Source organism: Eufriesea mexicana, unplaced genomic scaffold, assembly GCF_001483705.2.
Source record: "Eufriesea mexicana isolate 0111107269 unplaced genomic scaffold, ASM148370v2 scaffold572, whole genome shotgun sequence".
Taxonomy (NCBI): domain Eukaryota; kingdom Metazoa; phylum Arthropoda; class Insecta; order Hymenoptera; family Apidae; genus Eufriesea; species Eufriesea mexicana.
The window spans coordinates 719,143-740,339 of NW_016908738.1; the positions used below are offsets into that span (position 1 = coordinate 719,143).

A 21,197-nucleotide genomic window follows, 5' to 3' on the forward strand; every position below is an offset into this window, starting at 1 on the left:
TGGAGTTAAAACGTTACCAGAGTTGTAGTTCGGCAATTTAGACACCTCCGCCCACGCGCGGTCTTCCTAATAGACTTCTACTTATCGCTCAGTACGATCATTATCGCGTTTGATCCGGTTAAACGACGGAGCACACGCACGGAATGCTTAATGCCAGTTTTCGACAGCGTTACTATCTCGTTTGAAATTGAATTTCGCTCTAATGCGAATAAATGTTTTCCCATAGGGTATTCCGCGCCATCTTGTGTGCCCTGTAACAGAACGTACATGTCGATTAACTAATCGAGGATTACGGCCAGAGATTTTTCGCGTGTTTGTACGATGAGGAATCCTGCAAGTAAAAAGTAGTACATTGTCGTAAAAGGTAACGATATTGACATCATTCTCGAAGCTTTAAAATATACTCTGCCTCAGGATAAGACATGATGTCATCCTTAGAATTTGCACATCGACAAACACCAATTTATACCCATGCATATATATCTTGTTATGTAGCATAAATTTATTCGGACAACTATGTAGATAAAACAGCATTGCGTTTAACGTTATCCCGTTTAACGTTATCCCGTTTAACGTTATCCCGTTTAACGTCGAACGAGTATCAGCAGCGCGATATATCGATGTAACGTTTTAAAATTAATGGGAAAGACGTTTGAAAACCGATGTTATCGAAATAACCTTAGAAACAGACTTAATCGAGAGGAAGAAAAGGAAAAAATGAATCAACTGAGATATTCGATCGCTTTCGAACTAACACAACGACCGTGGTTATGCGTCGAATAATTGCGCGTTTCGCAAAAGCGCCGAGAGAGCGTAGCACCGTCGCGGTTCTTCGACACGATGTCGGCTTGCGCCGCTCGCAGTGTTAAGCGAGACAAGGTGGAGCAAGGGAAGCCCATAAACGCAGGCGTGGTGCCGAGGATTTACGATCGATTTCGCGTCGCGTACGAGCTTCGTTTCCCGGAGAGCCGAAGTTTAGTTCGTGTCGTGCCCGGGCATCGGTCGACAGCTTTGTGCATTTTCGCGAGTGTTTAGCGTCATCGAGTGATACCGGTTGAGCCTGATCGAAGTCTAGGGGAAAGAACTTGCATGCCAGGAGTATTTACAGGAGCTTCTCGTCATTGTTCCCGAGCCACGGCCACGGGAAGCTGACGGATTCTCATCTGTCAGGTATGTTTCTCTTCTTACCCTATCCGTTGGTAAATAGAAACGAGAGTTCGCCTCGTTCGCTGAACAAAGCACGACGATTCGGCGTAACGATTTCGATGGGGGAGACTCGTTCGAACGCGATCGTATCGAGAAAAAGCCGGCTCTGTAGCTTTCTTTCCATCGTCCCTTCGTTTCCAACTATTTTAAGCGCAACGACGAAGATTAGTCGCGTGCGCTATCGCGTTTCTCGCGCACTTCGAGTTTTACGCGTCGCCGATGATCGTGCGTATCCTACAATCGATTCTCCGTGAAAAGCCTATAAACTGGACGAACTAATGTAATAAAAGGGGAAGGCGGAGACGGGAGAGACACGGTAGTTACCGGGGGAGAAAATGTAAAAGAGACCGAGTACTCTCTGGCTAGTTACCATGGCGACGAGCCATCTTGACACACTACGGACCCTTTCTTCCGAACCTTTGGATTTTCCTTTTGTTAAACCGGTATATACCTCCACTTGAGCAGGTAACGTTTTCGCGTTAACCTAGTACTTTGCTCTTCACGTCCATCTTACACGAGAACTCTAACCCCCTTTCCCTAACGTGCCGATATGTTCGATTAGAACTAACGGTGAAACGTGACTCATTCATGCGGATTAAATATAAAATTTATGCCGTCCTTTTTCCGACGTTTTCGCACACTCGTCCAGAGATTTAATTTTATTACCTGGCGTGAAAAATTACACACTCGCACTCGACGTTGAAAAACGATTCGAGTCCGTGAAAGAAATCGAGCATCGCGGAGCGAAACGTTCTCGTGCCGTTATCGCCAATTGAAAATACGGTCGAATCTTCAACTCGCTCAGATAATGACGTTATCTATCTTGGCTACGTTTCTTTTTTTTCTAACGCATCTATTTCTTACCTACCTATCGTACACGTGTACATTCGCCAATTCGGTAAATGACTCATCATCGAAAATTAACCGAACCCAATGACGAAATTTAATTTTTTATATTCCTGATTTCACCGGCCGGGCAGACTCGATACAGAGAGCTCTGCGGTCGCTGTAAAAGTCAGATTTCATCACACGTTTGGGTAATATGAAAATTATTCGTTTCGAAGCCGTAGAACAATCGAATGTTTGTGCGCTCGTTCGTTCGTTCGTTCGTTCGCTCGCTCGCTCGCATACTTTTGCAGCAAATAAATTTAAGCGCTATATCGAAGCTTAACGCTAGTCGGTCATGCGTGACTGACATATCTAATACGTATCGCCGAGTTTGCGTCGGGAAATCGTGATTTCGAGCGTATCCGTTCCTTTAGCGGATTAAATAGTTGGCGCGACGTCCGTGCTTTCCTATTCACGATCGTTGGGAAATTTAAGCGCAAAGTAGGCGCGTGTCGGGACGAACGAAGCCGGTTTCCAACGATAAATTCCTCCCAGTTATGAATACAAATTGAAGCGGCGCATGTGGGAGTCGGCGTCGCGTCACACGCACTCTTCCGACAGTGCCGTTTAACCGTTCGTACACTCTCTTGTCGCGCAACCGATCGCATACGCTATATGTCGTTATATAAATTCCGGCGAGTGCGAGGAGTTAAAAATACGCGGCAGGACTGTTCCAAAATGGAAAACACGAAGGAATCTCGATCGAAGCCGATAATTCATGCTGCGTGACGAATCGAGAATATTTACGGAGCTAATCACCATTAAACCTTGCCTCGCTCGCCTCTGTCCAGCTATTGACATGGTTCTCTGAGCTTATTCCGCAGAGAAATCCGATTTTTATCGCGACATTTCTCGCGTCTCCTTGGCAAATTTACGCGTCTAGTTCGCGTTCCATTTTCTGCAAACGTAGATTTCCCTCGATATCACTGACCGTTCTCATTTGGAACGGGTATAGAGAAGTCGACCTCGCGGGGTTATAGACGCAGCGGCGCCCACGTATCTATCGACCATCCGCCCCTTTGCTCGTAAAATGATCGATGCCATTACTCTCGAGTATCTTTTCGACGAAGAAGCCTCGTCTGCGAAACTGGGTTAAAATTTTATTAAGCACACACTCGGATTCTTCCTACCGCCCTGTAATCCATTCGTTAGTCTACTACGTTTGTATCTTCGATTCGAAGCGGCGCTCGAATTACGTCGCACGCGCGTCGCGCTAGTTCGCGGTAACGCCGTTGGCGCTGCTCGCGGCGAAGGAGCGAGCGGGGCTGCAATTAAATCGTCCTAACTAGAGATTATTAACACAGATTATTGGTAACACGACGATCGAGGAAGGGAAATAAATTCTGAGACGGAAGGATACTCGGTGGCGTGCAGGGCAAATGCGAGAAACGTTTCGGCCTACCGAGTACCATCGGAATGATATCGCGAACTCAAGGTCTAACCTTTAAATCGCGTGGTAGGTGTTTAACTGCACGATGACGTCAGACCGCGTGCTACCGTAGCAAACGTGGAGAACGTGGGTGTCGAGAGAAAAGAGAGACCAAAGTATATTCCGAGACGCACTCGTTGAAATAATCGTAAACACACGTTCCCCGCGTTTTCTCTGTTCCTCGTCGTTACTGTTCGATAGCGTGCACGTACGCGAGTGTACGTAGGTCGATTTCTCTCGTCGAACGCGCGTAACACTCGTGCATTATCGTCGCAAGATCGATTTCTTCGTAACCGGCTGCATCGGGATGAAAAGTCGCGTGACCGTGGCATGGTAAAACCGGTTCCGAGCCAGAGCAGCCCGGCTTTGCTTCTCCGTCCTTTCGGTTTCTTTCGTTCCCCTTGCGTGAAACTCTCTTCTCTCCTTTTCCTTTTCCTCCATTTTTTATTCTCTCCTTTCCCGTCCACCCCTTTTTTTCTTCTTTTCACTTGCACGAAAGTCGACGTGGAAGAATGCGCGGATTGCGTAAGCGGATGACTCGCGATGCTCGGTAACAGGTCGGTTTTTCGTGCCTATTGCGACTCGCTGGCGTAACGCTAGAGGTTGGTCAGTAGTTGGTCGGTAACCACAATAACATTAAGCATTTCGATATTCGCGTTATCGTGGTTTCGATAATAAAATCGCTCGTCCTTCTCGCGTAACGCATAATACTCGAGGCACGTCCTATTTTCCCCCGGCTTTATCTCCTCGATTAAAACCAACAGATTCGTTGATCGACGTTTATGCCGGTGGAACGTGTGCAGGCGTAACTGCACACGCGATTAACCACGCACCGATACGAAACGCGTATCAGTGCGCGAGTAGTTGTCGGATCGTGAGCGCCTGATAAAATCCGTACCTGCGATTACTTTTTTCCAAATAGCCTGCACTGATTAAAGTATTTTTAACCGCGTTTATCTCGCGATTAATAATTTATCCTATTTTTCCAGCCTTTCTTTCCTCTTCCGTTACTCACCGCGAGCAACAGTCGACCTGGCTATCTTCCGTTCCGTTAAATCCTCTATCGATAAATAAACGGTGCCCAGTTTTGTATAAAACCGGTTAATTAATAACGACGCGAAGAATGAGGAAACGAGAGTCGTTAGTTGGGTAGTACGATCGGAGACGGCACGATACGCGAATTTGTCCATTGTACGAGGTTTCCTCGCCGAAAAGTATCGATTAAACACTTTCTCCGCAATCCGTAGGGGTGCCCCTTGAAAAGTGAGAGGGTCACCGTTTGCGCCACAGGGTGGTGGCGAACAGCCATTGAACGAATGGGGTGACGATCTGTCCCGAGGCAAATTCTTCGTTTTACCGCCTCTGCAAGGTCGCACCCTGCTATTTTACACGCGTTTATTTTTTCTCTCTCCAGGAAACGAAATAATCCATGGGTAATTTCGTTCTCGGCGAAACGAGGACCTGGCCTATACGCGTTCGAGGAATACGTTGCTTTTTAGCTACACTTTGTAACACTGCTTCGTTGCAAGCGGATAAACGTTTATTATAATACAGGGAACTCGAGTATGCATACGGGGTGTTCGCGAAATCGCGATGCAATCGACGAGGAGGTGATTCCTCGCGTAAGACCGAGTCGAAAATGTGGAATAAATAAAATTTTCATATGGGGCTTCGTTTTTGAGATAATTAGATGGGTAGTTTCATTGGGTTTCATAAAGAATATCAGTCAGTATAGGATATAATTTTAACGAATGAGCCGCGAGTTTCGGTACCTGATTTGTTTTAGCGACCAAAGGATGTTGCAAACGCCGCCATTTTTGTTCCCGGCGAATTTTTGATCGACCAATTACTGGGACGTGAACTGGGCGTGTTTTTCCCTGAATTTTCAATTTCGATTTTCTCGAAATCACCTTCTTGCCGATTATACCACGATTTTGCAAACACCCCGTGTATGGTAATTTAGAAATAGATAGAGAGTTGTTTAACCCCTTGGCTATTGTGGGCGCATATACGTGCTCAGAAATTTTGCTTTTGTGACACGGAGGGCGCATATGAGCGCTCAACACAGTTTGCTTTTGTGACACGGAGGGCGCATATGAGCGCTCAATACAGTTTGCTTTTCTGACACGGAGGGCGCATCTTTACCCAAAATTTTGCCGTTCTCGGCGGACATTGTAAATGAATTCCTACCCGTGTGATAGGACCGGTGCGTTTCAAAGTCTGTCGTAGTCAAATGGTTAATATATCAAATGCAACCTTATGCGAGAGCTTTAAGGATCGCAATTACCACTCTCTGTTTGGTACCTGCAAAGACAGGCAGTCTTATACACGTTATAGAAGTTATAGTCTTTTGGGGTAAAGCGTCTGCAATTGGCTTCACCTCGTCGCTGTATTTTAAGCCCTCATTCTAGGACGTCGCAGTATTTGATCGAATTTCTCGCTGAGATGGAGCGCGATTTACGACGCACCTGAATGGAAAGCAACAATTTTCTATCGGAGTTAATGACATTTTAATATTTCCGGTTTTATTATATCGGCTATCGAGTAATCTCGCAAATTGGCAAGTGTCGGCATACCCTTTGGCACGATGCCATTCATGCAACACGTGAGTCGAACGAAATAGTCAGCTAGCATAAGAGTGTCATCGAAGAAGAAAGTTATTCGTGATAAATCACCATTAGCTAATCGTGTTCCCGTGTCACTGACGATATTAACGAACCACGAGATAGCCCCTATCAAAGTCTCCAGGAAATTCTCTTTGATGCGAACCCAAGTCACTTTGATTAACCGATTCTTTCCATTTAGACCTATCTCGCTTCCTGTCTTCTTCTTTCACCGACAGAACTAACCGATTCTGATAGGAACACCTCGATTCGAAGCCAGACTTGTGCCAAAACGTATCAACGTTGAAGAGATAAGTTTAGTTATATACGAAACTCAATCTCGGATATAAGGTGGGAATCAATAGTTTATAAGACCTAGATTCCGAGAACTAACGTTTATATAAACATCAGATAAAAATTGGGTGTTTAGGGAATTAACGGGGTACGCGTCACGTACCCTCCTGATACTCTCGAGTCTATCAGTCGCTCTAGAAAAACACCCAAAGACAGATCAAACGCTCAAAGACTTTCTCGAATAATAAAAGAATTTGTAAGAGAATTATACGTATCGTTCTTATTTCACAATTATAAACTCATAATCCCAGTAGCATCCGGAATGTAAGATAACGCGATTAGAACGTAAGACGCTGAAGCTTTGGCTCGGTTCTCATGGTTTCCGCAATTTTTCTGTTTACAGCGAAGGTAGGGAAATGGTACGCGTGTCGTTGCTAGGTCCACAACCTTCACCGACAACGCCCGGCGTATTTCAGGTGCAGCCTATCGCGATATCGAGGACTCAACCGATCGACATGGACACCGTTCCGGCCGAACTCCTGACCACGCACACCGAACACACAGCTCCCGCCTATCACACGCAAATCAGGTAAGCCTCGTCTTTCTTTTTCTGGCCTTCCGTTTCGTTTCGCTTCGTTTCCTTCGCTTTCACGCATCGCACCTTCTCGGTTACATCGACGAATCATCGATTGCCCTGCCGCGTTGCTGTTATTCGGCTACCTCCATCATCACGCGGCTAACGCGATCGTTATCTCCGGTTAGAAGAGCACGCGAGGATTTCCACGATAGTCGGTGAAACTCGCGATTTCTCGGAAATAAAATCGCGCGTTCGTGCGTTTTGCTGGAGTGGAGGTTAAAAATATCCGAAAGTTCCGTGTGAATGAAATCTGCACGAACAAGAGAAATATTTACAGCGAGATAAGCCACACGCGTAACGTACGTAAAGAGATATCATCGAAGCTCTTCTTTCGTCTTCGTTTACCTTTGTTTCCTTTATTCTGTAACGTTTCCTCTGTTCTGTAACGTCGAACCGGTTAATTCGGAAAATTTTCGCATCGGAAAAGTCTTTCAAAGCTTTCGCAACTCGTACGAGTTAACGCTGAAGCACGATCGGTCGAGCGATCGGTAAATGAAGAGAACCTCGAGGAAAATGGAATAAACGAAGATACTGGAAAATTGATAATGTACGCTTTCCTCGATTTTATGGATTTTACGCGGCAGTTTTTATGTTCGATCCTAATTTACGCGACTAGGAAACCTATTAAAATATAGTTTCCTAGAAATGTTTTAAAAGTAACAAGTGTATACAGTACTTTACTCGACGCTGTTGAAACGCGTCAGTGCTGTATGATATTAGGATAAAAGTACAATACGTCATGTTAGTCATCATTTTTTCCTTTTTTTGATACCCGTTTTCGAAACGTCATTGTTTTTTCTTTCTGTAAGTCCATTTGAAATAAATATGTATTTATTATAGCTTTTGTAAAAGGACAGGATTTAAATCGCAAAATTTTTAATCGAGTGTCTAAGAACGATTGTCGAGTTTGCGACAGGTTTAGCGTGAAATTAGACTTTGTTCGTGCGAACTGGCGTTTGCACGGTACGAGGAACTCGTCGACGATCCGGACTCGTCATTACGACTGAAAGGGTTAAAGCATGTGGAACAATTATCGAAAAAATGTGGGTGCACGCGATGGGATGAGAGCCACTACCTTTCTTATAATTAGCTCCCTGCATACACCAGCAGTGACCCCCGTGTTGCTCTTAATGGACCGGAAGTGACGTGCCGTCCCCTCGGTCTCTGCTTTTCTCCGTCTTTCTCTGTCGAACGGTACCATGCTACCAATTTACGTTTTCTTCCCGTCTGTTATGCACACGCAGAACGAAGCTCCGCGTATAGACATCGTTAATCGAGTAACCGTTACGCATTCGCGCGTGCCTTCTCTACTGCGACGCGATCGTTTTATGAATCATTTGCCGTCTGATCAATCTCCCACCCACTGGTCCTCTCCTTTCCTCTCTCTCTCTCTCTCTCTCTCGCTCTCGCTCTTTTCACTGCGTTTCTTTTTAAGTCGTAATCCGTCTCGAGCGTATCGTTTTACTCGTTCGGTGTACATTTTCACGTCTGGAGACTAGTCGCGTATCTGTTTGCACGATAAAAAGGATTCCTTGCGCGGTGCGCGGGCGATGGTCGGGGAGAAAAATGAAAATGGGGGTAAAAATCGGGATAGAGTCTCAGGATCGATATCCGAACCGCCTATTCATCGAATCGATTAACACCGAATCGAAAGGAAAAAATGCAGGTTTGCATTACGACGAATTGAGCGTGAACCAGATGTTTCCGTGCTGAGATTTAACGAGGCAGGAAAAACGGAGTCGGGGTCGGGTCAGGCTGATCTCAGGGTACGTTGTCCCGGTGGGTAACGAAGGTGTACATCGCGCATATGCTCTGTTGGGATGATACAACGTCCGTCGTCTTTAAATAACGCGACCCTCTTACGCGAGTCGCCTGCATGCTTTAATAGGTGTATGAAAAGTTACGACGGCATTACGAAGTTCGTAAGACGGTGCCTTGACTTCGATCCATTCGACGATTGCTGTTGCACCGGTCGCCTCGTCGCAACAAGTGTTTCTAAACGAGATTCTGCATTTCTCGAACATTCTGGAAAACGATTCGTCGACGAAGATTTCAGATTTTCCGCGCGATGATCGGAAGTGGAACCTAACCTAACCTAACCTAACCCTGAAGCTCGATCGTAAAGGGTAAATCCGCGAACTCTGTTCTTTCGTCCGTGTCACGCCTACGATTCGCGTGGAACAAGGGGATTCGATATCTGTAGAAAACAACATGGTTGACATTTGAAAGAATGCCAGTGACCTTCGCGTGACCTCTACGCGTCCACCTGCGGAAAAATATTTACCTTAGAAATCTCTCATCCTTCTCTAACGTTTGCTTCCAATTTTAACCAGAACATACAGCTTGTTACACTTCATCGAATCGCCCTGTGTGTATTTCTCTGCTTTCAACATGCACTTTGATTGTCCTTATCTGTATAGGCAGTAAATAGATATGCGTCACAGATCGGTGAGACTAACGCGATGAAAGGTCCTCTACGATTCTTGACAAGGCTACGTGTTCCTCAAGATCGCTCTCTCGATACGCCTCCCCGAAATGATGTATAAATCGACTTATGGAAATAAGCGAGAAAGCGATCCAAGTATCTACGCGTGTTTTTGCGCGAAAAACGTAGGCAAAAGGGGGTCATGGAGCAGAGAGTAGGTTGAGAAACCCTGCTGCAACCGCGCAAATACTGTATTCGTTGATTTATCGAGTCCCCTGACAGCGACAATAGCGTAAAATAATACAATCGTTTCACGTTTTCCGATCTACGCACACTCTGCCAGGAGAGCGATTTTTGTTACCCGTGTTTTACGTAACACAATGTTCCGCGTATTACCTACGACACGTCAGTTGCATACCGTGAGCATAATCGCGCGAGCGACGAGGAAACATTTCGGAGCAAGGTTTTGCAAAAGCCACCATCGCAACGCTGCTCCGTCCCACCGTTTCCTTTCCTATTGTCTGCGCCTTGCTCCGCCAGTTGCATCGCTATCTGCTACGCCACGACCGATTACGTAACCCCGCCATCGTGACTTCTTTCCTACCGGTTTAATGAAATCTCCTGTATCTCCCTTTTTCTCATAATCCAGTGTACGTGCATCGAAGTACCAAGTGCACCGGTTAAATCGGCGTAAAATCGTACGACAGGAACGTGCTTCTTACGCGAGCAATCGCCTAGCTTTTAACCCGACACTGACGATTCAATCTCGATTCAGCTTCGAGGTTTTCTTCCCGACGAGATGGAGGGTTCGGAAAGCTGGGAACCTTAGTTTCTTGCAACAAACGCAATCAGAAGTCCCCTCGAACGAACATGCACACTACCCCGGAGATCGAACCTCTTGCGAGGAGAGGCCCTATCCGTCGACATCGGGTTCCCAGACGTTTAAAGCCGAAACTTCTTTCTTTTATTCGCGAAACGACGGTGTGATACGATTTTTAAAGGAAGCAATCTCGTTATTGCGCAGTAAGAAAGAAATTAGAAATGAACCGTGGAGTCGGAAAGTTAGCTGATGCTTCTTTCGCGGTAAATACGGGTATCCGATAGCTTTGAAAGTTTCGAGGAATCGCGGAATAGGATTAGACGACCTGGAGACGCGATACGAAGTTGTACGTACTGGACTGATGGACGGAGGAGGACTTGGCCCAGTTTCCAGCGAACAGAAGTAGCGAAAGTATGGACTTTAACAATTTAACGATACCGCGATAAAGAATAGATAAACGAGAAAGGGATCAATCTTACACAGAGCTCCTCGGCCGTGGTCTGAATATACCCCGAGCGAATCGAATGGAGTAGCTGTAGAAATCCGTGTCCATTGTAGGTAAAAATATTTCAACCTGGATAATATGTACCATAAACCGTGCACAAGGACAAAGAGCGAGTGTAGCAGTGGCTCTAGATGCTACTTTGTAAGGTAGAGTTTGTCGGTACCGATGCCAGGGCAGTGCGAGGAGTGTCTCTCGCGCTTGATGGTAGCCGAGTAGCCAATGTAGAAATAGCATCGGCAGTGGTACTATTAACAGTACCGCCACCACGAGGAACACTAGGTACTAGCATAGCGGTGGAAGAGAGGCGAAGAGAGGAAGAGAAGGAAGTGGGAAGAGGGAAGAGGTGAGTGAGAGGCAGGAGAGGAGAGAGAGGAGGAACGATCGATATAGCGTGGGTGGATGTGCAGAGGTGCGGTAGGACAGCCGCCAGTTGTGCTGTCGGCTGCATCAACGAAGAACCGTGCTCTCGATCGGTTCGCAGTGCACCGCGTTCTCCTTTGTCCGTGGTCGCAGTGTGCGGTGTTTCGCGTGCACCCGAATGCATCTGAGCTCCTCCGATGGGGATCCCTGGTGATTGCTGCCAGCCGGATACGCGCCTCGCTTCCTCCTCGGCCATCCGCCTTCGATGAAATTTCGGACGATGACGGTGCGATACCTATAGAGCCGCTGGAACGTGTCACCGTGTTCGATCCCGATTACGTCCTTTGCTCGACGTACCGGAACTGCCGCGATCGGTAGCTGCTCTTTGCGCCTCGGGAACGGGCTGTCAGTCAGAGCTCAGGGATCACGGGTTTTCCTTTGAAAATCGCTCGCGTGCGGGCCACCGCGGACCCAGGCATACGGAGCACACATCGGGAACCTTGAAAACGTGCAAACGTGCTTTTCCTCACCGATCCTCGAGAATCGTACTTCGCTATCGAGGATCGTCCTCGCAGAGCCCGGAAGACTTAACAGAAAACCGTTTAAAGGGAACCTTCGAGGTACGCGCAAAGCGCGATAAGTGCGAATTTTTCTGGTGGTGAAGGAAAAAATTCGAGGTCGACCGGTTTACACTGGCGAAAAGTAGAGCTAGGAATCGAGGTTTATACCGAAAGACGGGCGCATAGTTTCGGGCATCCGTAAGCTCCAGAAGCTCCGGCGAAAAGCGGGCTGTGGCTTCTTGAAAATAGAAACGAAGCAGCATGCCGCGAGCAGCATAGCGACGCGCGTCTTCGCGGATACCAAAGATAGAAGCTAAAGAAACGGAAAAAAAATGTCTCCGAGAACCACGACCTATCGCGGTCTATTTTGTCGAACCCCTGGGGTGGAGCGGGAACTCTGCACGTTAATGAGAATATCTTGCCAAATTCTCCGAGCCTGATCCTCGGCTGAAACGCGGATGGAAAGGTCCATTCGCGAAGTTACACCCAGTTTCGTTACACGAGCCTCGGCTCGAATTTGGGCGTTTCGAAATCCGCGACGACCTTCGGGAGAGGCTAAACGCGTCTCGTTTACCGCGTATTATCGCTGGAAACGAAATAGACTCGCGTAGTTGGTGGAGTAGCTGTTCGAGCAGCGCGTGCATACGCAGTTTTATGAAATAGGTGATGCAAATTGAACGGAGTAACTAGTCTATCGTGAAGTCAGCGGGTCGTCACGGAGGAAATCAATTGGTACATCGCGTCGGTGTCGCGACCAACACACTGGCCTACATGTCTGTTTATCGTCGGCTCGTACAAGCTCGCATTTAACGTTTCTCGCGTTTCCCCTCGCATTCTTCGGCCGAATTTTCCTAGTCTTAGGAGCACAGGCGACGACGCAGTCGCGGAAAAGGCGACCGCAGCCTTACGCGATGGCGCAGTTCTACGCACCCGGTGCACCCCTCGTCGTCCATGCATCCCTTGCCTCGTACACACGCGTACACACACGTCCGTGTTTCCTCTTTCCTCTTAACTCGCCAACAATCCCGGCCTCGCGCCTCTCGAGTGCTATCCCAATCGCGGTTGTCTTTGGCACGACCTTCCGAAACGATTTTCACTCCGCTGAACCTTCTGCTTCTGTCGCTGTTCAAATCCACGCGTGCTGATGTCGAGCAAAGGGTGAGACAGAGGGTTAAACGACAGCTCGTTAAAGGGAAGCTTCAGGTAAACGAGGATCGCGAGCCAAGTGACCGAGAGCGATTCGATTGACCCATAATTGAGCGGTGAGGTCGAAGTCGTTGCATTCTGAATCGAAAAACCGGCGCGACTGATCGCAGAGATAACAAGGTCTCGCATTGACGCGTTTTGCGAATCTCCTATTCAATATCGCGAAGCCAACCGTCGTAAAGTCTGCAAAGTTCGTCAAGGTAAAACTCTTTACCCGTAAGTTGCCGATATCGCGTAGGTCGTGCTGATCGTGTCGTCGCTGCGAATCGAAAGAAACGTATACCTCTTTGATCCGGTTTCCGCGTATTTCCATCGCGTTGACTAACAAAAATCGATAACCTTGTGATCTACGCGTTTAATTCGCTCGCGCAACGTGTAGGGGAAAACCTATAAATGCGAAAATAAAGGAGAGTCCGATGAGGGAAACCGGGTCCGAAGAATGAACCTTCCTCGTGGAGAAAAAAGAAGTTCGACCGATAGACGTCTGCGATCCGAGGCGAGTACCATGGCCGCGTGGACAGGTGTAGGTTGTGGGTAGGTGACAGCGGATTGTGGGCCACTGGTGGATGACAGAGACAGCGCGCGCGAGAACTCCGCGACTAGCCATGACCCATATACTCACCCTCGTCGCGTCACCCTTGGCCAACCCCATCGCTGGAATCACCAGCGACCGGGCAGACGAATACGCCGCGCGTGTATAGGAGCCACGACGCGTACTTGTCCCTGATGATAGCCGGTCGCAAACGTAGCGCGAGGTCGAATCGCTCGTTAATCGGGATCTTGAAAATGTCATCGCTCGAAATAACAAATTCGCTCGAGCAAATTGCGAGACGTTTACTCCCTACGGGCCTGGGGCACCGACGTAATCGCGTTGTGCCTCGAGGGTGGAGCGTAGACGTCTCGTTAACCGGTAGACCCGTAAAACGTTACGCTCGGAGATTAGTCGATTTACTACGACTCGAAGCATGGATTTACGAGCGCGCGAAAATCACGCGAAATCTCAATGTGGATTCGGAAATTGTGGCGAATAAAAATTTGTAAATAATTAAAATCTCCATCGCATGGAAATATCTACTCCTGTTTTTTATTTTCTCTCCACGGGGATGGGGAAAATATCGGTATATATATTTAGCTCGGAGCATCGAACTCGCGGTTATTTACGACGACAGAAGGCAAAAATATCGAGGCGATTATTTCGCCCGATGGAAAGCGATCGAAGGATAAAAGGATACGTTCACGGGGTTGGACGGGACGCGTGTTGTTCTCTATGGTTCCGTTATTGCCGCGAAACTATGAAATCGCTGGAGCAGATCGAGCATGGATAACTTTATTATCGCGAACACCTGCACCTGCGGTGAGAATTGACTTGCTTGAAAGCCGTACGTCGGTTATAAACAGAATCGGATCGATGCCGGCCGCGTACGCCCCTGCACGCTGGTTGCGCGACTAATTATGGCCGTGTAATAAAAATCTGTTGCTGTCGTTCCGCGGCGCGTGTTCCATCGGGTCGTCCCCGCGGAACTCGAAGAAAATGTAAGAAAACGCGCGAGACGAGTCTCGCCTTGGGTAAATTAATTAATCGCGAAAGGAAGCGCATTTCCTCTCTGCGGCACGTGCAACGGGATAAACCCCTTGTTGTCGATAGCGGCAAGGGTGGGTGGGAACGGACAACACGGGAATCGGAGTAAATGGGTCGAGGACTAGGCGGAAATAGGTCAGCTTCGACCGAAGCGGATCGATGAGCAGCTTACGCGTTTCATTATGATCGTTATCGAAATGAAGCGTCGGTTTTCGTTGTTAATTCGTTGTTAATTCGCCATTGGAATGGAGAGTAAGCTGGTTTCGCGCGCGATCACGGTGACACGTTCCGCAACGCGAGCTCTCGTTTTCGAGAGACGTCGTCGTCATCCCCGAGTTTATTCCGAGATCGAGTTCCAGTTGTTTACAGCGTCGAAACGAAACGTTCTCGCGCGGTCTAAAAAAGCTCGAGGATACGATGCGGTTTAGTGGGAAAAGTCGCATCGCCAGCGTCCGTTCGAAGGATGCTCTCTTCGTTGCGGACGTTGCTCGAAATAACGGGTTGCGTCGACGTTCCGTGATAAACAGAGAAAGGGGAACTAGAAGAGAGAGGGGTGGAAGAAGCGCGACTGGTGGGGGGGGGGCAGGTGGGAAGAAGGGCGGACGTGGGAGAGAAAGACAGGAGGCGGTAGTTGCGATCTCCCGCCGCGAATCCGCTTAAAAATAAAGTCTTACGTTCGAGTCGGTTCGCGCGAAATCACAGGAGAGTTCTCTCGCTGACAGGGTCGAGGAAATATTTCGACCGGTAAGGCAAACGCGGAGGAGTGACGCGGGGAGGATCGAGTTCGAAGAGTGGCAGAGAGAGGGCGGGGACGAGGGAAGAACAACAATGGACGATTCCGTGAGTCGATATCGCGATCGCAACGACGTCCAGGTGTAAAGTGCCTACTTCGACAACTAGCGCGAAAACCGGAGTAAACTCGTGGTCGGATCTCTGGACGTGTCCGATGTTGATATCGAGAGGCGTGGATTCGCGAGCGCGAGCAAAATGACGACCACCCACGGAGGCCACGTGTATTACGTGATCAAGGTGCCCAAGGAGACGGATGGCAATGAAAGGTAATCGTCTTGAAAGCGAACGAGCTCTCGACCAGTCCCCTCGCTCCGTCGGTCTTACCCACGCGTGTTTCCACGTCAAATTTACGCGATTAGAATCAACCGAGTGTGGTCCACGCGATACTCTCCGACGGAGACGAGAGCTCTCTCGCCGTTTCCTCCACTCTTCACCCGATCGCGTAATAGAACGATTCGGGACAATGAGCATCGCGTGCGAAAGTTCGAAGTTTTCCGCGTTCCGTACGCTTTACCCAAGTGCACAGTGAAATTGAACGCATCGCGGAAATTTGGAAAGATAGCTTGCGGAATACTCTAGCCTATATATACAGACGGAACCACGTTCCGTTTTTGTACTGCGCTACGGTCGCAAACGTGACACATATACGAATATATCTACGTATACTCGCTACAGACGCGTTACACGCGCGGACATCAATGACAGTTCAAAAATAAAACGATACATTCGCCGTGATTTGGTTAATTTCCCGCTGCTACCAACCCGAAAGTATCCATTTTCTCGAAATTGCGTCTGTTGGCAATCTCGATGGCGCGATATTTAAAAGTTACTACGCGAATCATCTGCGATTCGAAATACCGACGTAGTGCTAACGTATTATACGTTTTGTTCGTAGTAAAAAAATCTCGTCAGTATTACCGACCCGTGTCCAAGGGCTAAAGCCAAAGAAATATCACGAGCATCGGGGTCCTTGAGGCCAGTCGAAAAACGATTACCCTCGGTCGGTAATCTATCATTCGACAGCGATCAGTGACCAACTTCTTGATAGCAACATAAATAACGCGACCGCTTCCTTGCTCGGACGTGAAAGACTCCGCTTGTCGTCGCGTAAATCGACGGTTCCCTCCATTGTCGTGCGATGGCGGAACTGCGGACAAACGCGATGGAATGCAATTCGCGGAAATTAATCGCGCAGCAGGGAAAGCGAGGGAATCGGCACTCGGTTTCGCAATATCGAACATTATTAGTCCTGTTGGCCCTGGTCCAACGGTTCCGACGAGCTTACTAACCATTTCACCTCAGTTTCCCTACCGAATACTCGTTTCCCCCTCCCTGTTTTTCGTTTCTTCATTCCCATCGTTCGATCATCTACCCCTTCCTTTCCTTTCGTTTTAACAAATTATATATCGTAATTAAACCCGTTAAATTTTCTCTCTTTTTTTCATTTCTTTTACCTCCTCTTTTTCCCCCTTTGTTTTTCTCTCTTTTCTCCGAACGATATCAACGTTGCATTTTATTCGATGCGACGTATACGCATACTTTACTGGGAAAAGCATTGAAAGGATCGCGCGACTCGACGAAACGTGAATCACGAATGCTTTTCGACTAGCTCTCGGGAATGATTGCGTGTGCACTCGTTACACGTGCAACGCCAAAAGAGGGGAAGATAGGCTACAATTAGGTGCAATCCGATATCGTGGTCAATGTCACGGTTAACTAAGAGTGGCAATTATAATTAAAGCTACTTTATGGTAATATTTCAAGCACGGGGTAAGAAATACGATAGATAAATATACGGATGTATGTACCTAGACAAGCTAATATTCGCTTGTTATCGCGAATCTCGAGACGAGTGTCGCTTTATTGAAAAAACTAAAAAGGAGAAGGGAAAAAAAGAAAAACCGTGAATATTTTCATTAGAAAAGTGATTAGCGACACTGCGAGGGTAAAATTTGATATTTCGAATGGTGTAAATTAGTCATCCGCGTCTACGACGTGGATTATAACGGGAAAAATTCATTTTCAGCACCGACAGTGGATGGGATAATCCATTCAGACCCGACGGCGACCTGTCCAGGGAAGCCGACGAGATAGTGGAATTGATAAAAGGCGGAAAACCTATCACTCCGACCCCTGGACAAACTGCTCCCCCGTTGCCAGGATGCGACAACGTGACCAGCAACGTGCAGACCACCGTCGACCACGACTCCAGTTCCAGCCCCTTGCTGAAATCCTCCGCGAACTCGACGAATCGGCTCGCGAACTCGTCGCCGAAGCCCGGCCAGGAAAACGGAAACGCCCATGGCACTCCGATGAAAGCTGCGACTGCGAACAGCCAGCAGCCTGTCAACGATAAGGTGACGATCCCCTGCCGTTTCTAATCACGCGATCCGCGTGATCCGGTCGCGTCATCTGCCAACCATCCGACCTGTTGGTGCACTCGCCACTCGTTCGTCTCGTAAAAATTATGAGTCATCTAAACAGTTAACGGTGGTTTGAATCGCGGTAAAGTTCGCGGCTCGCGATCAATGCGGCAAACCGTTACCGAAGGAAAGTTGGAACGTTTTCTTCCTCGAGAAGTCAAATGTATCACGTCCGGGAGAATGTCTTTCGCGTTCAAATAGCGAATGTCAGCCGACGTTAGGACGATAGTGGAATTTTTGTTGGGAAGAATGATCGATGACGGTAATCGTTTTAGCGGTGTACGAAAGAGTAAAAAGGTTAGGTGCGAAAGAGTAAAGAGACGTTGTTGAATGTACAGGTTGTCACATCGTCGAGAGCAGCTACCGTCGAAGTGGCTAGAATGACAGCGCAGGGACCAGGCGACGCTTCGCAGGTCGAACACGTCACCTTGAAGAAGAAGCCTAAATGTAAATGTTGTCTTCTGCAGTAATGGAAAGGAAGCAAGCCATCGCGTGGATGTCTCAGCAGACGGATGATCGTCCGTTGTTGAAGATGCATCGTGACATGGTCGCCGATGAATTGTCGGTTCACGTTTCTCGAAATGGTCGCTATACGAGTGCCGTGGAAAACATTGTAATTCCCTTTGTTACACCCTACTCCAAAAACGAGTTTCGCGGAGAGGTGGAGGAACGCAGCTACGAAGAGGAAATGTGCGATCGCGTGAACGCCGCGTCGTATTCTATTTTCCGAAACGGGTTCGAGAATTTTCCTACGGCGGGGATACGAGTTGGTCGCGTTGATCATCGTCGAAAGCAAGCTGCTGCTAGATGGAGTGGAGATGTCCTGAAAAAATGCGAGCGATGGCTATCGATACGAATGAAAAGAGAATCCCGATACTGGTCGAAGCGACGATGATATCGAGCGAATTGATACGACGCGACACTGGAAGATACCTGACCGAGCGTAAAAGCACCGAGCCTCTTGATAGCCTTTCAGAAAGACAGTGGAGTGTCTATAAAGTAACAGACTATATAAAAGGAGAGAATAAAAAAAAATATATATATATATATACACATAAAACTATATTGTAGATACAGAAATGGTAGTTGTATAGCTTATATGCTTTTACTATTGTGGTTAATTACTGTCAAAATTATCGTGATTTCGAGAATGTGTTCGCGCATTATCGCGCGCGAAAATGGCAAGACGCGAGCGTGAAAGAAAAAAAGTCGCAGTTGCACAGAATGTTTAAAACTTACCGAGTTTACAGAACGCTATTACTTCGTTGGACATCGATATAATATCATAGATTCATAGACTCTCGTTTTTACTAAAACTCAAAACCTCTATAGGCAGAACTTTTACGAAATTTTTTAACATCGCGTAGAATGTGTGCGCTATCGAAGGGCTGTACCGATGGTCGTGAAAGAGACGCGCAACTCGATGAAAAGAGAAACGTCAAGCCAGCCGTATTTTTTTCTCGCGTCTAAGCATGAGAACGCGTAGAATTTTTTCTCTTCGCGGAGAAGATATCATCTATCGAACTGCTTTACTTTCACACACAAACACACACACACACACACACAGATCTTTTCTATTCCGTTGCTGTTCTTTTCTACACCTCGCATCAAAGAAACGCAAACCTATCGAAAGAGAAACCTGTAATTAAACGAGCTGGCGCTCGATAGTCCAAACGCGTGAGTAACTATTCAGGATCGTCAAACATGAAATGTGTAAATATCGCGATATTTTTTGAAACAAAATGTGTGATTGTCGGCGATCCGAAGAGTGCGAGAACGCGTTACGTTCCATTCGAGTTGGTGCGGACGAACGGATTCGACGACGGCTTGCTCTCCGCACTCGAACTCTGGTTTCTCGATTGCTGCAGCGGCACAAATTAATTACGCATCGAGAGAACTATGATGAACTCGTAAGTGGCAAGGCTCACGAATAATCGTTTAGCGATTCCTTTCTCGAGACACATTTTCGATTCGATGACCGTGTGCACGTCTTACGAATTATTTATTTCCTTTTACCCCGTATATTTTTATTTCGACGTGTCCATTCGCCGCTTCATCCCTTTTTAATTCTATGTAACGTTGTATACGTGTATTTCAAAGCAAATCTTTTTAAAGGTGTATAGATTTAAAAAAGACACGCGATTAAAGGGATACGAGTAAATGACGCGTTTACGAGACGAACATTGTAGAAACGCTTCGGTGTTCGTTGGCAAGAAAACCGTTGATCGGTTCTATGCGTACTAATTATATAAGAAAGGAAGAAAGCAGGAAAAAAGAAAGGAGTTAAATCGTGTATCTTCACTGCACCAGAAGAACTGCTGCTCGCGATTGTCGAGCCGTTACGTCTAAGGAACAGATGACACAAGGATCCGCCCTGTATCGAGCGGTGCTTGGTTCGCATTAATGGTTGTACGTGTGTGCGTGGCTGCGTATCTGCGCGAGTGCCTGTATTTTTTAATACACATATCCGCATATTTTTTCTAGATCGCCGGGGCAAAAGATATTTATGAAAAATCTGCGATATTTGGGTGAAGGATGATGGAGTAAGAGAACGGAAGAAGGAACGACAACGGCACAAGAAGAACAATAAGGTTTCCTTTATTTTCATTCATCGTACGCTGTTGCAATGTATGTACGGTACAGAGTGTAATATAAAGTTGTAAGTAATAGAAGAAGATCCTGAATAATTTACTCGCGTCCTCGCAAATTGCAATCGCAAGACGACGTACCAGCAAGCGAACCTGAACGGAAGAAGTACTAAATACTATGTGTATATCTTTGAAAAAAGAAAAAAGAAAAAAAAAACATACATATATATATTTACGCGTTTGCACACTCGCGTGTACACGCTCACGCACACGCACACGCGCACGAAACGTGGAAACATTCAAGAATTCCGAAGACCTTTCCGAAGAATTCCGCTCCGATTCGTGTTTCTCAAACTAATAATATCAAATCTACATGGATATTCGATCTTTACACTGGAAATCTCTTCAACTTTAATGGTTTTGACGTGCCACGAGCATAGTCCGTGAACGCGTAAACAACCGATTATTTGAGAGGTAAACGCTGCTTGTAAACACGATCGGAAGAATGGCGCGATACTCTCCAGGCTTCGTTTCCTTACGCCAATAGTTTCTTTTGGCTACCTAAAACGCTCGTGTCGTGTCAAAACTATTAAATTTAACGTCATACTCTTTTTATATAATATATATCTACGTGAACTCTATACGAAGATTAGATTAATTTAACAAACATTTCGGTGTTAAAATTGGCGGAAATTGGAGCGATCTGATTGAAGCAATGGGACGAAATTCGTTATGAAACGAAAGGGCGCGACTAATTCGAATCACGAACACACATACAACACGCATACACTACATACCACGTTACACTACACCACACCGATGTTTTGGTCTCTGAAAGTCTTACCGCGTTTCGTCGAGTACATAAGTATATTTTGTATCGAA

General features: G+C 47.0%; 1 protein-coding gene across 3 annotated transcripts in view; it reads left to right on the top strand.

The window, feature by feature from the left end:
* The window catches only part of LOC108545925 (uncharacterized), a 43,223-nt gene extending 22,691 nt beyond the window's left edge, over nucleotides 1-20,532 (top strand). For 2 of the 3 annotated variants that reach the window (XM_017897756.1, XM_017897755.1), the window contains 3 exons: nucleotides 6,824-7,009; nucleotides 17,331-17,661; nucleotides 18,066-20,179. In XM_017897756.1, the coding sequence (XP_017753245.1) occupies nucleotides 6,824-7,009; nucleotides 17,331-17,661; nucleotides 18,066-18,197 (649 nt within the window). In that variant the 3' untranslated portion in view covers nucleotides 18,198-20,179. Of the gene's footprint in view, nucleotides 1-6,823; nucleotides 7,010-17,330; nucleotides 17,662-18,065; nucleotides 20,180-20,211 lie in introns of those variants that run through there. The other variant, XR_001890109.1, reaches the window with a different exon arrangement.
* The last annotated feature ends 665 nt before the right edge of the window (nucleotides 20,533-21,197 follow it).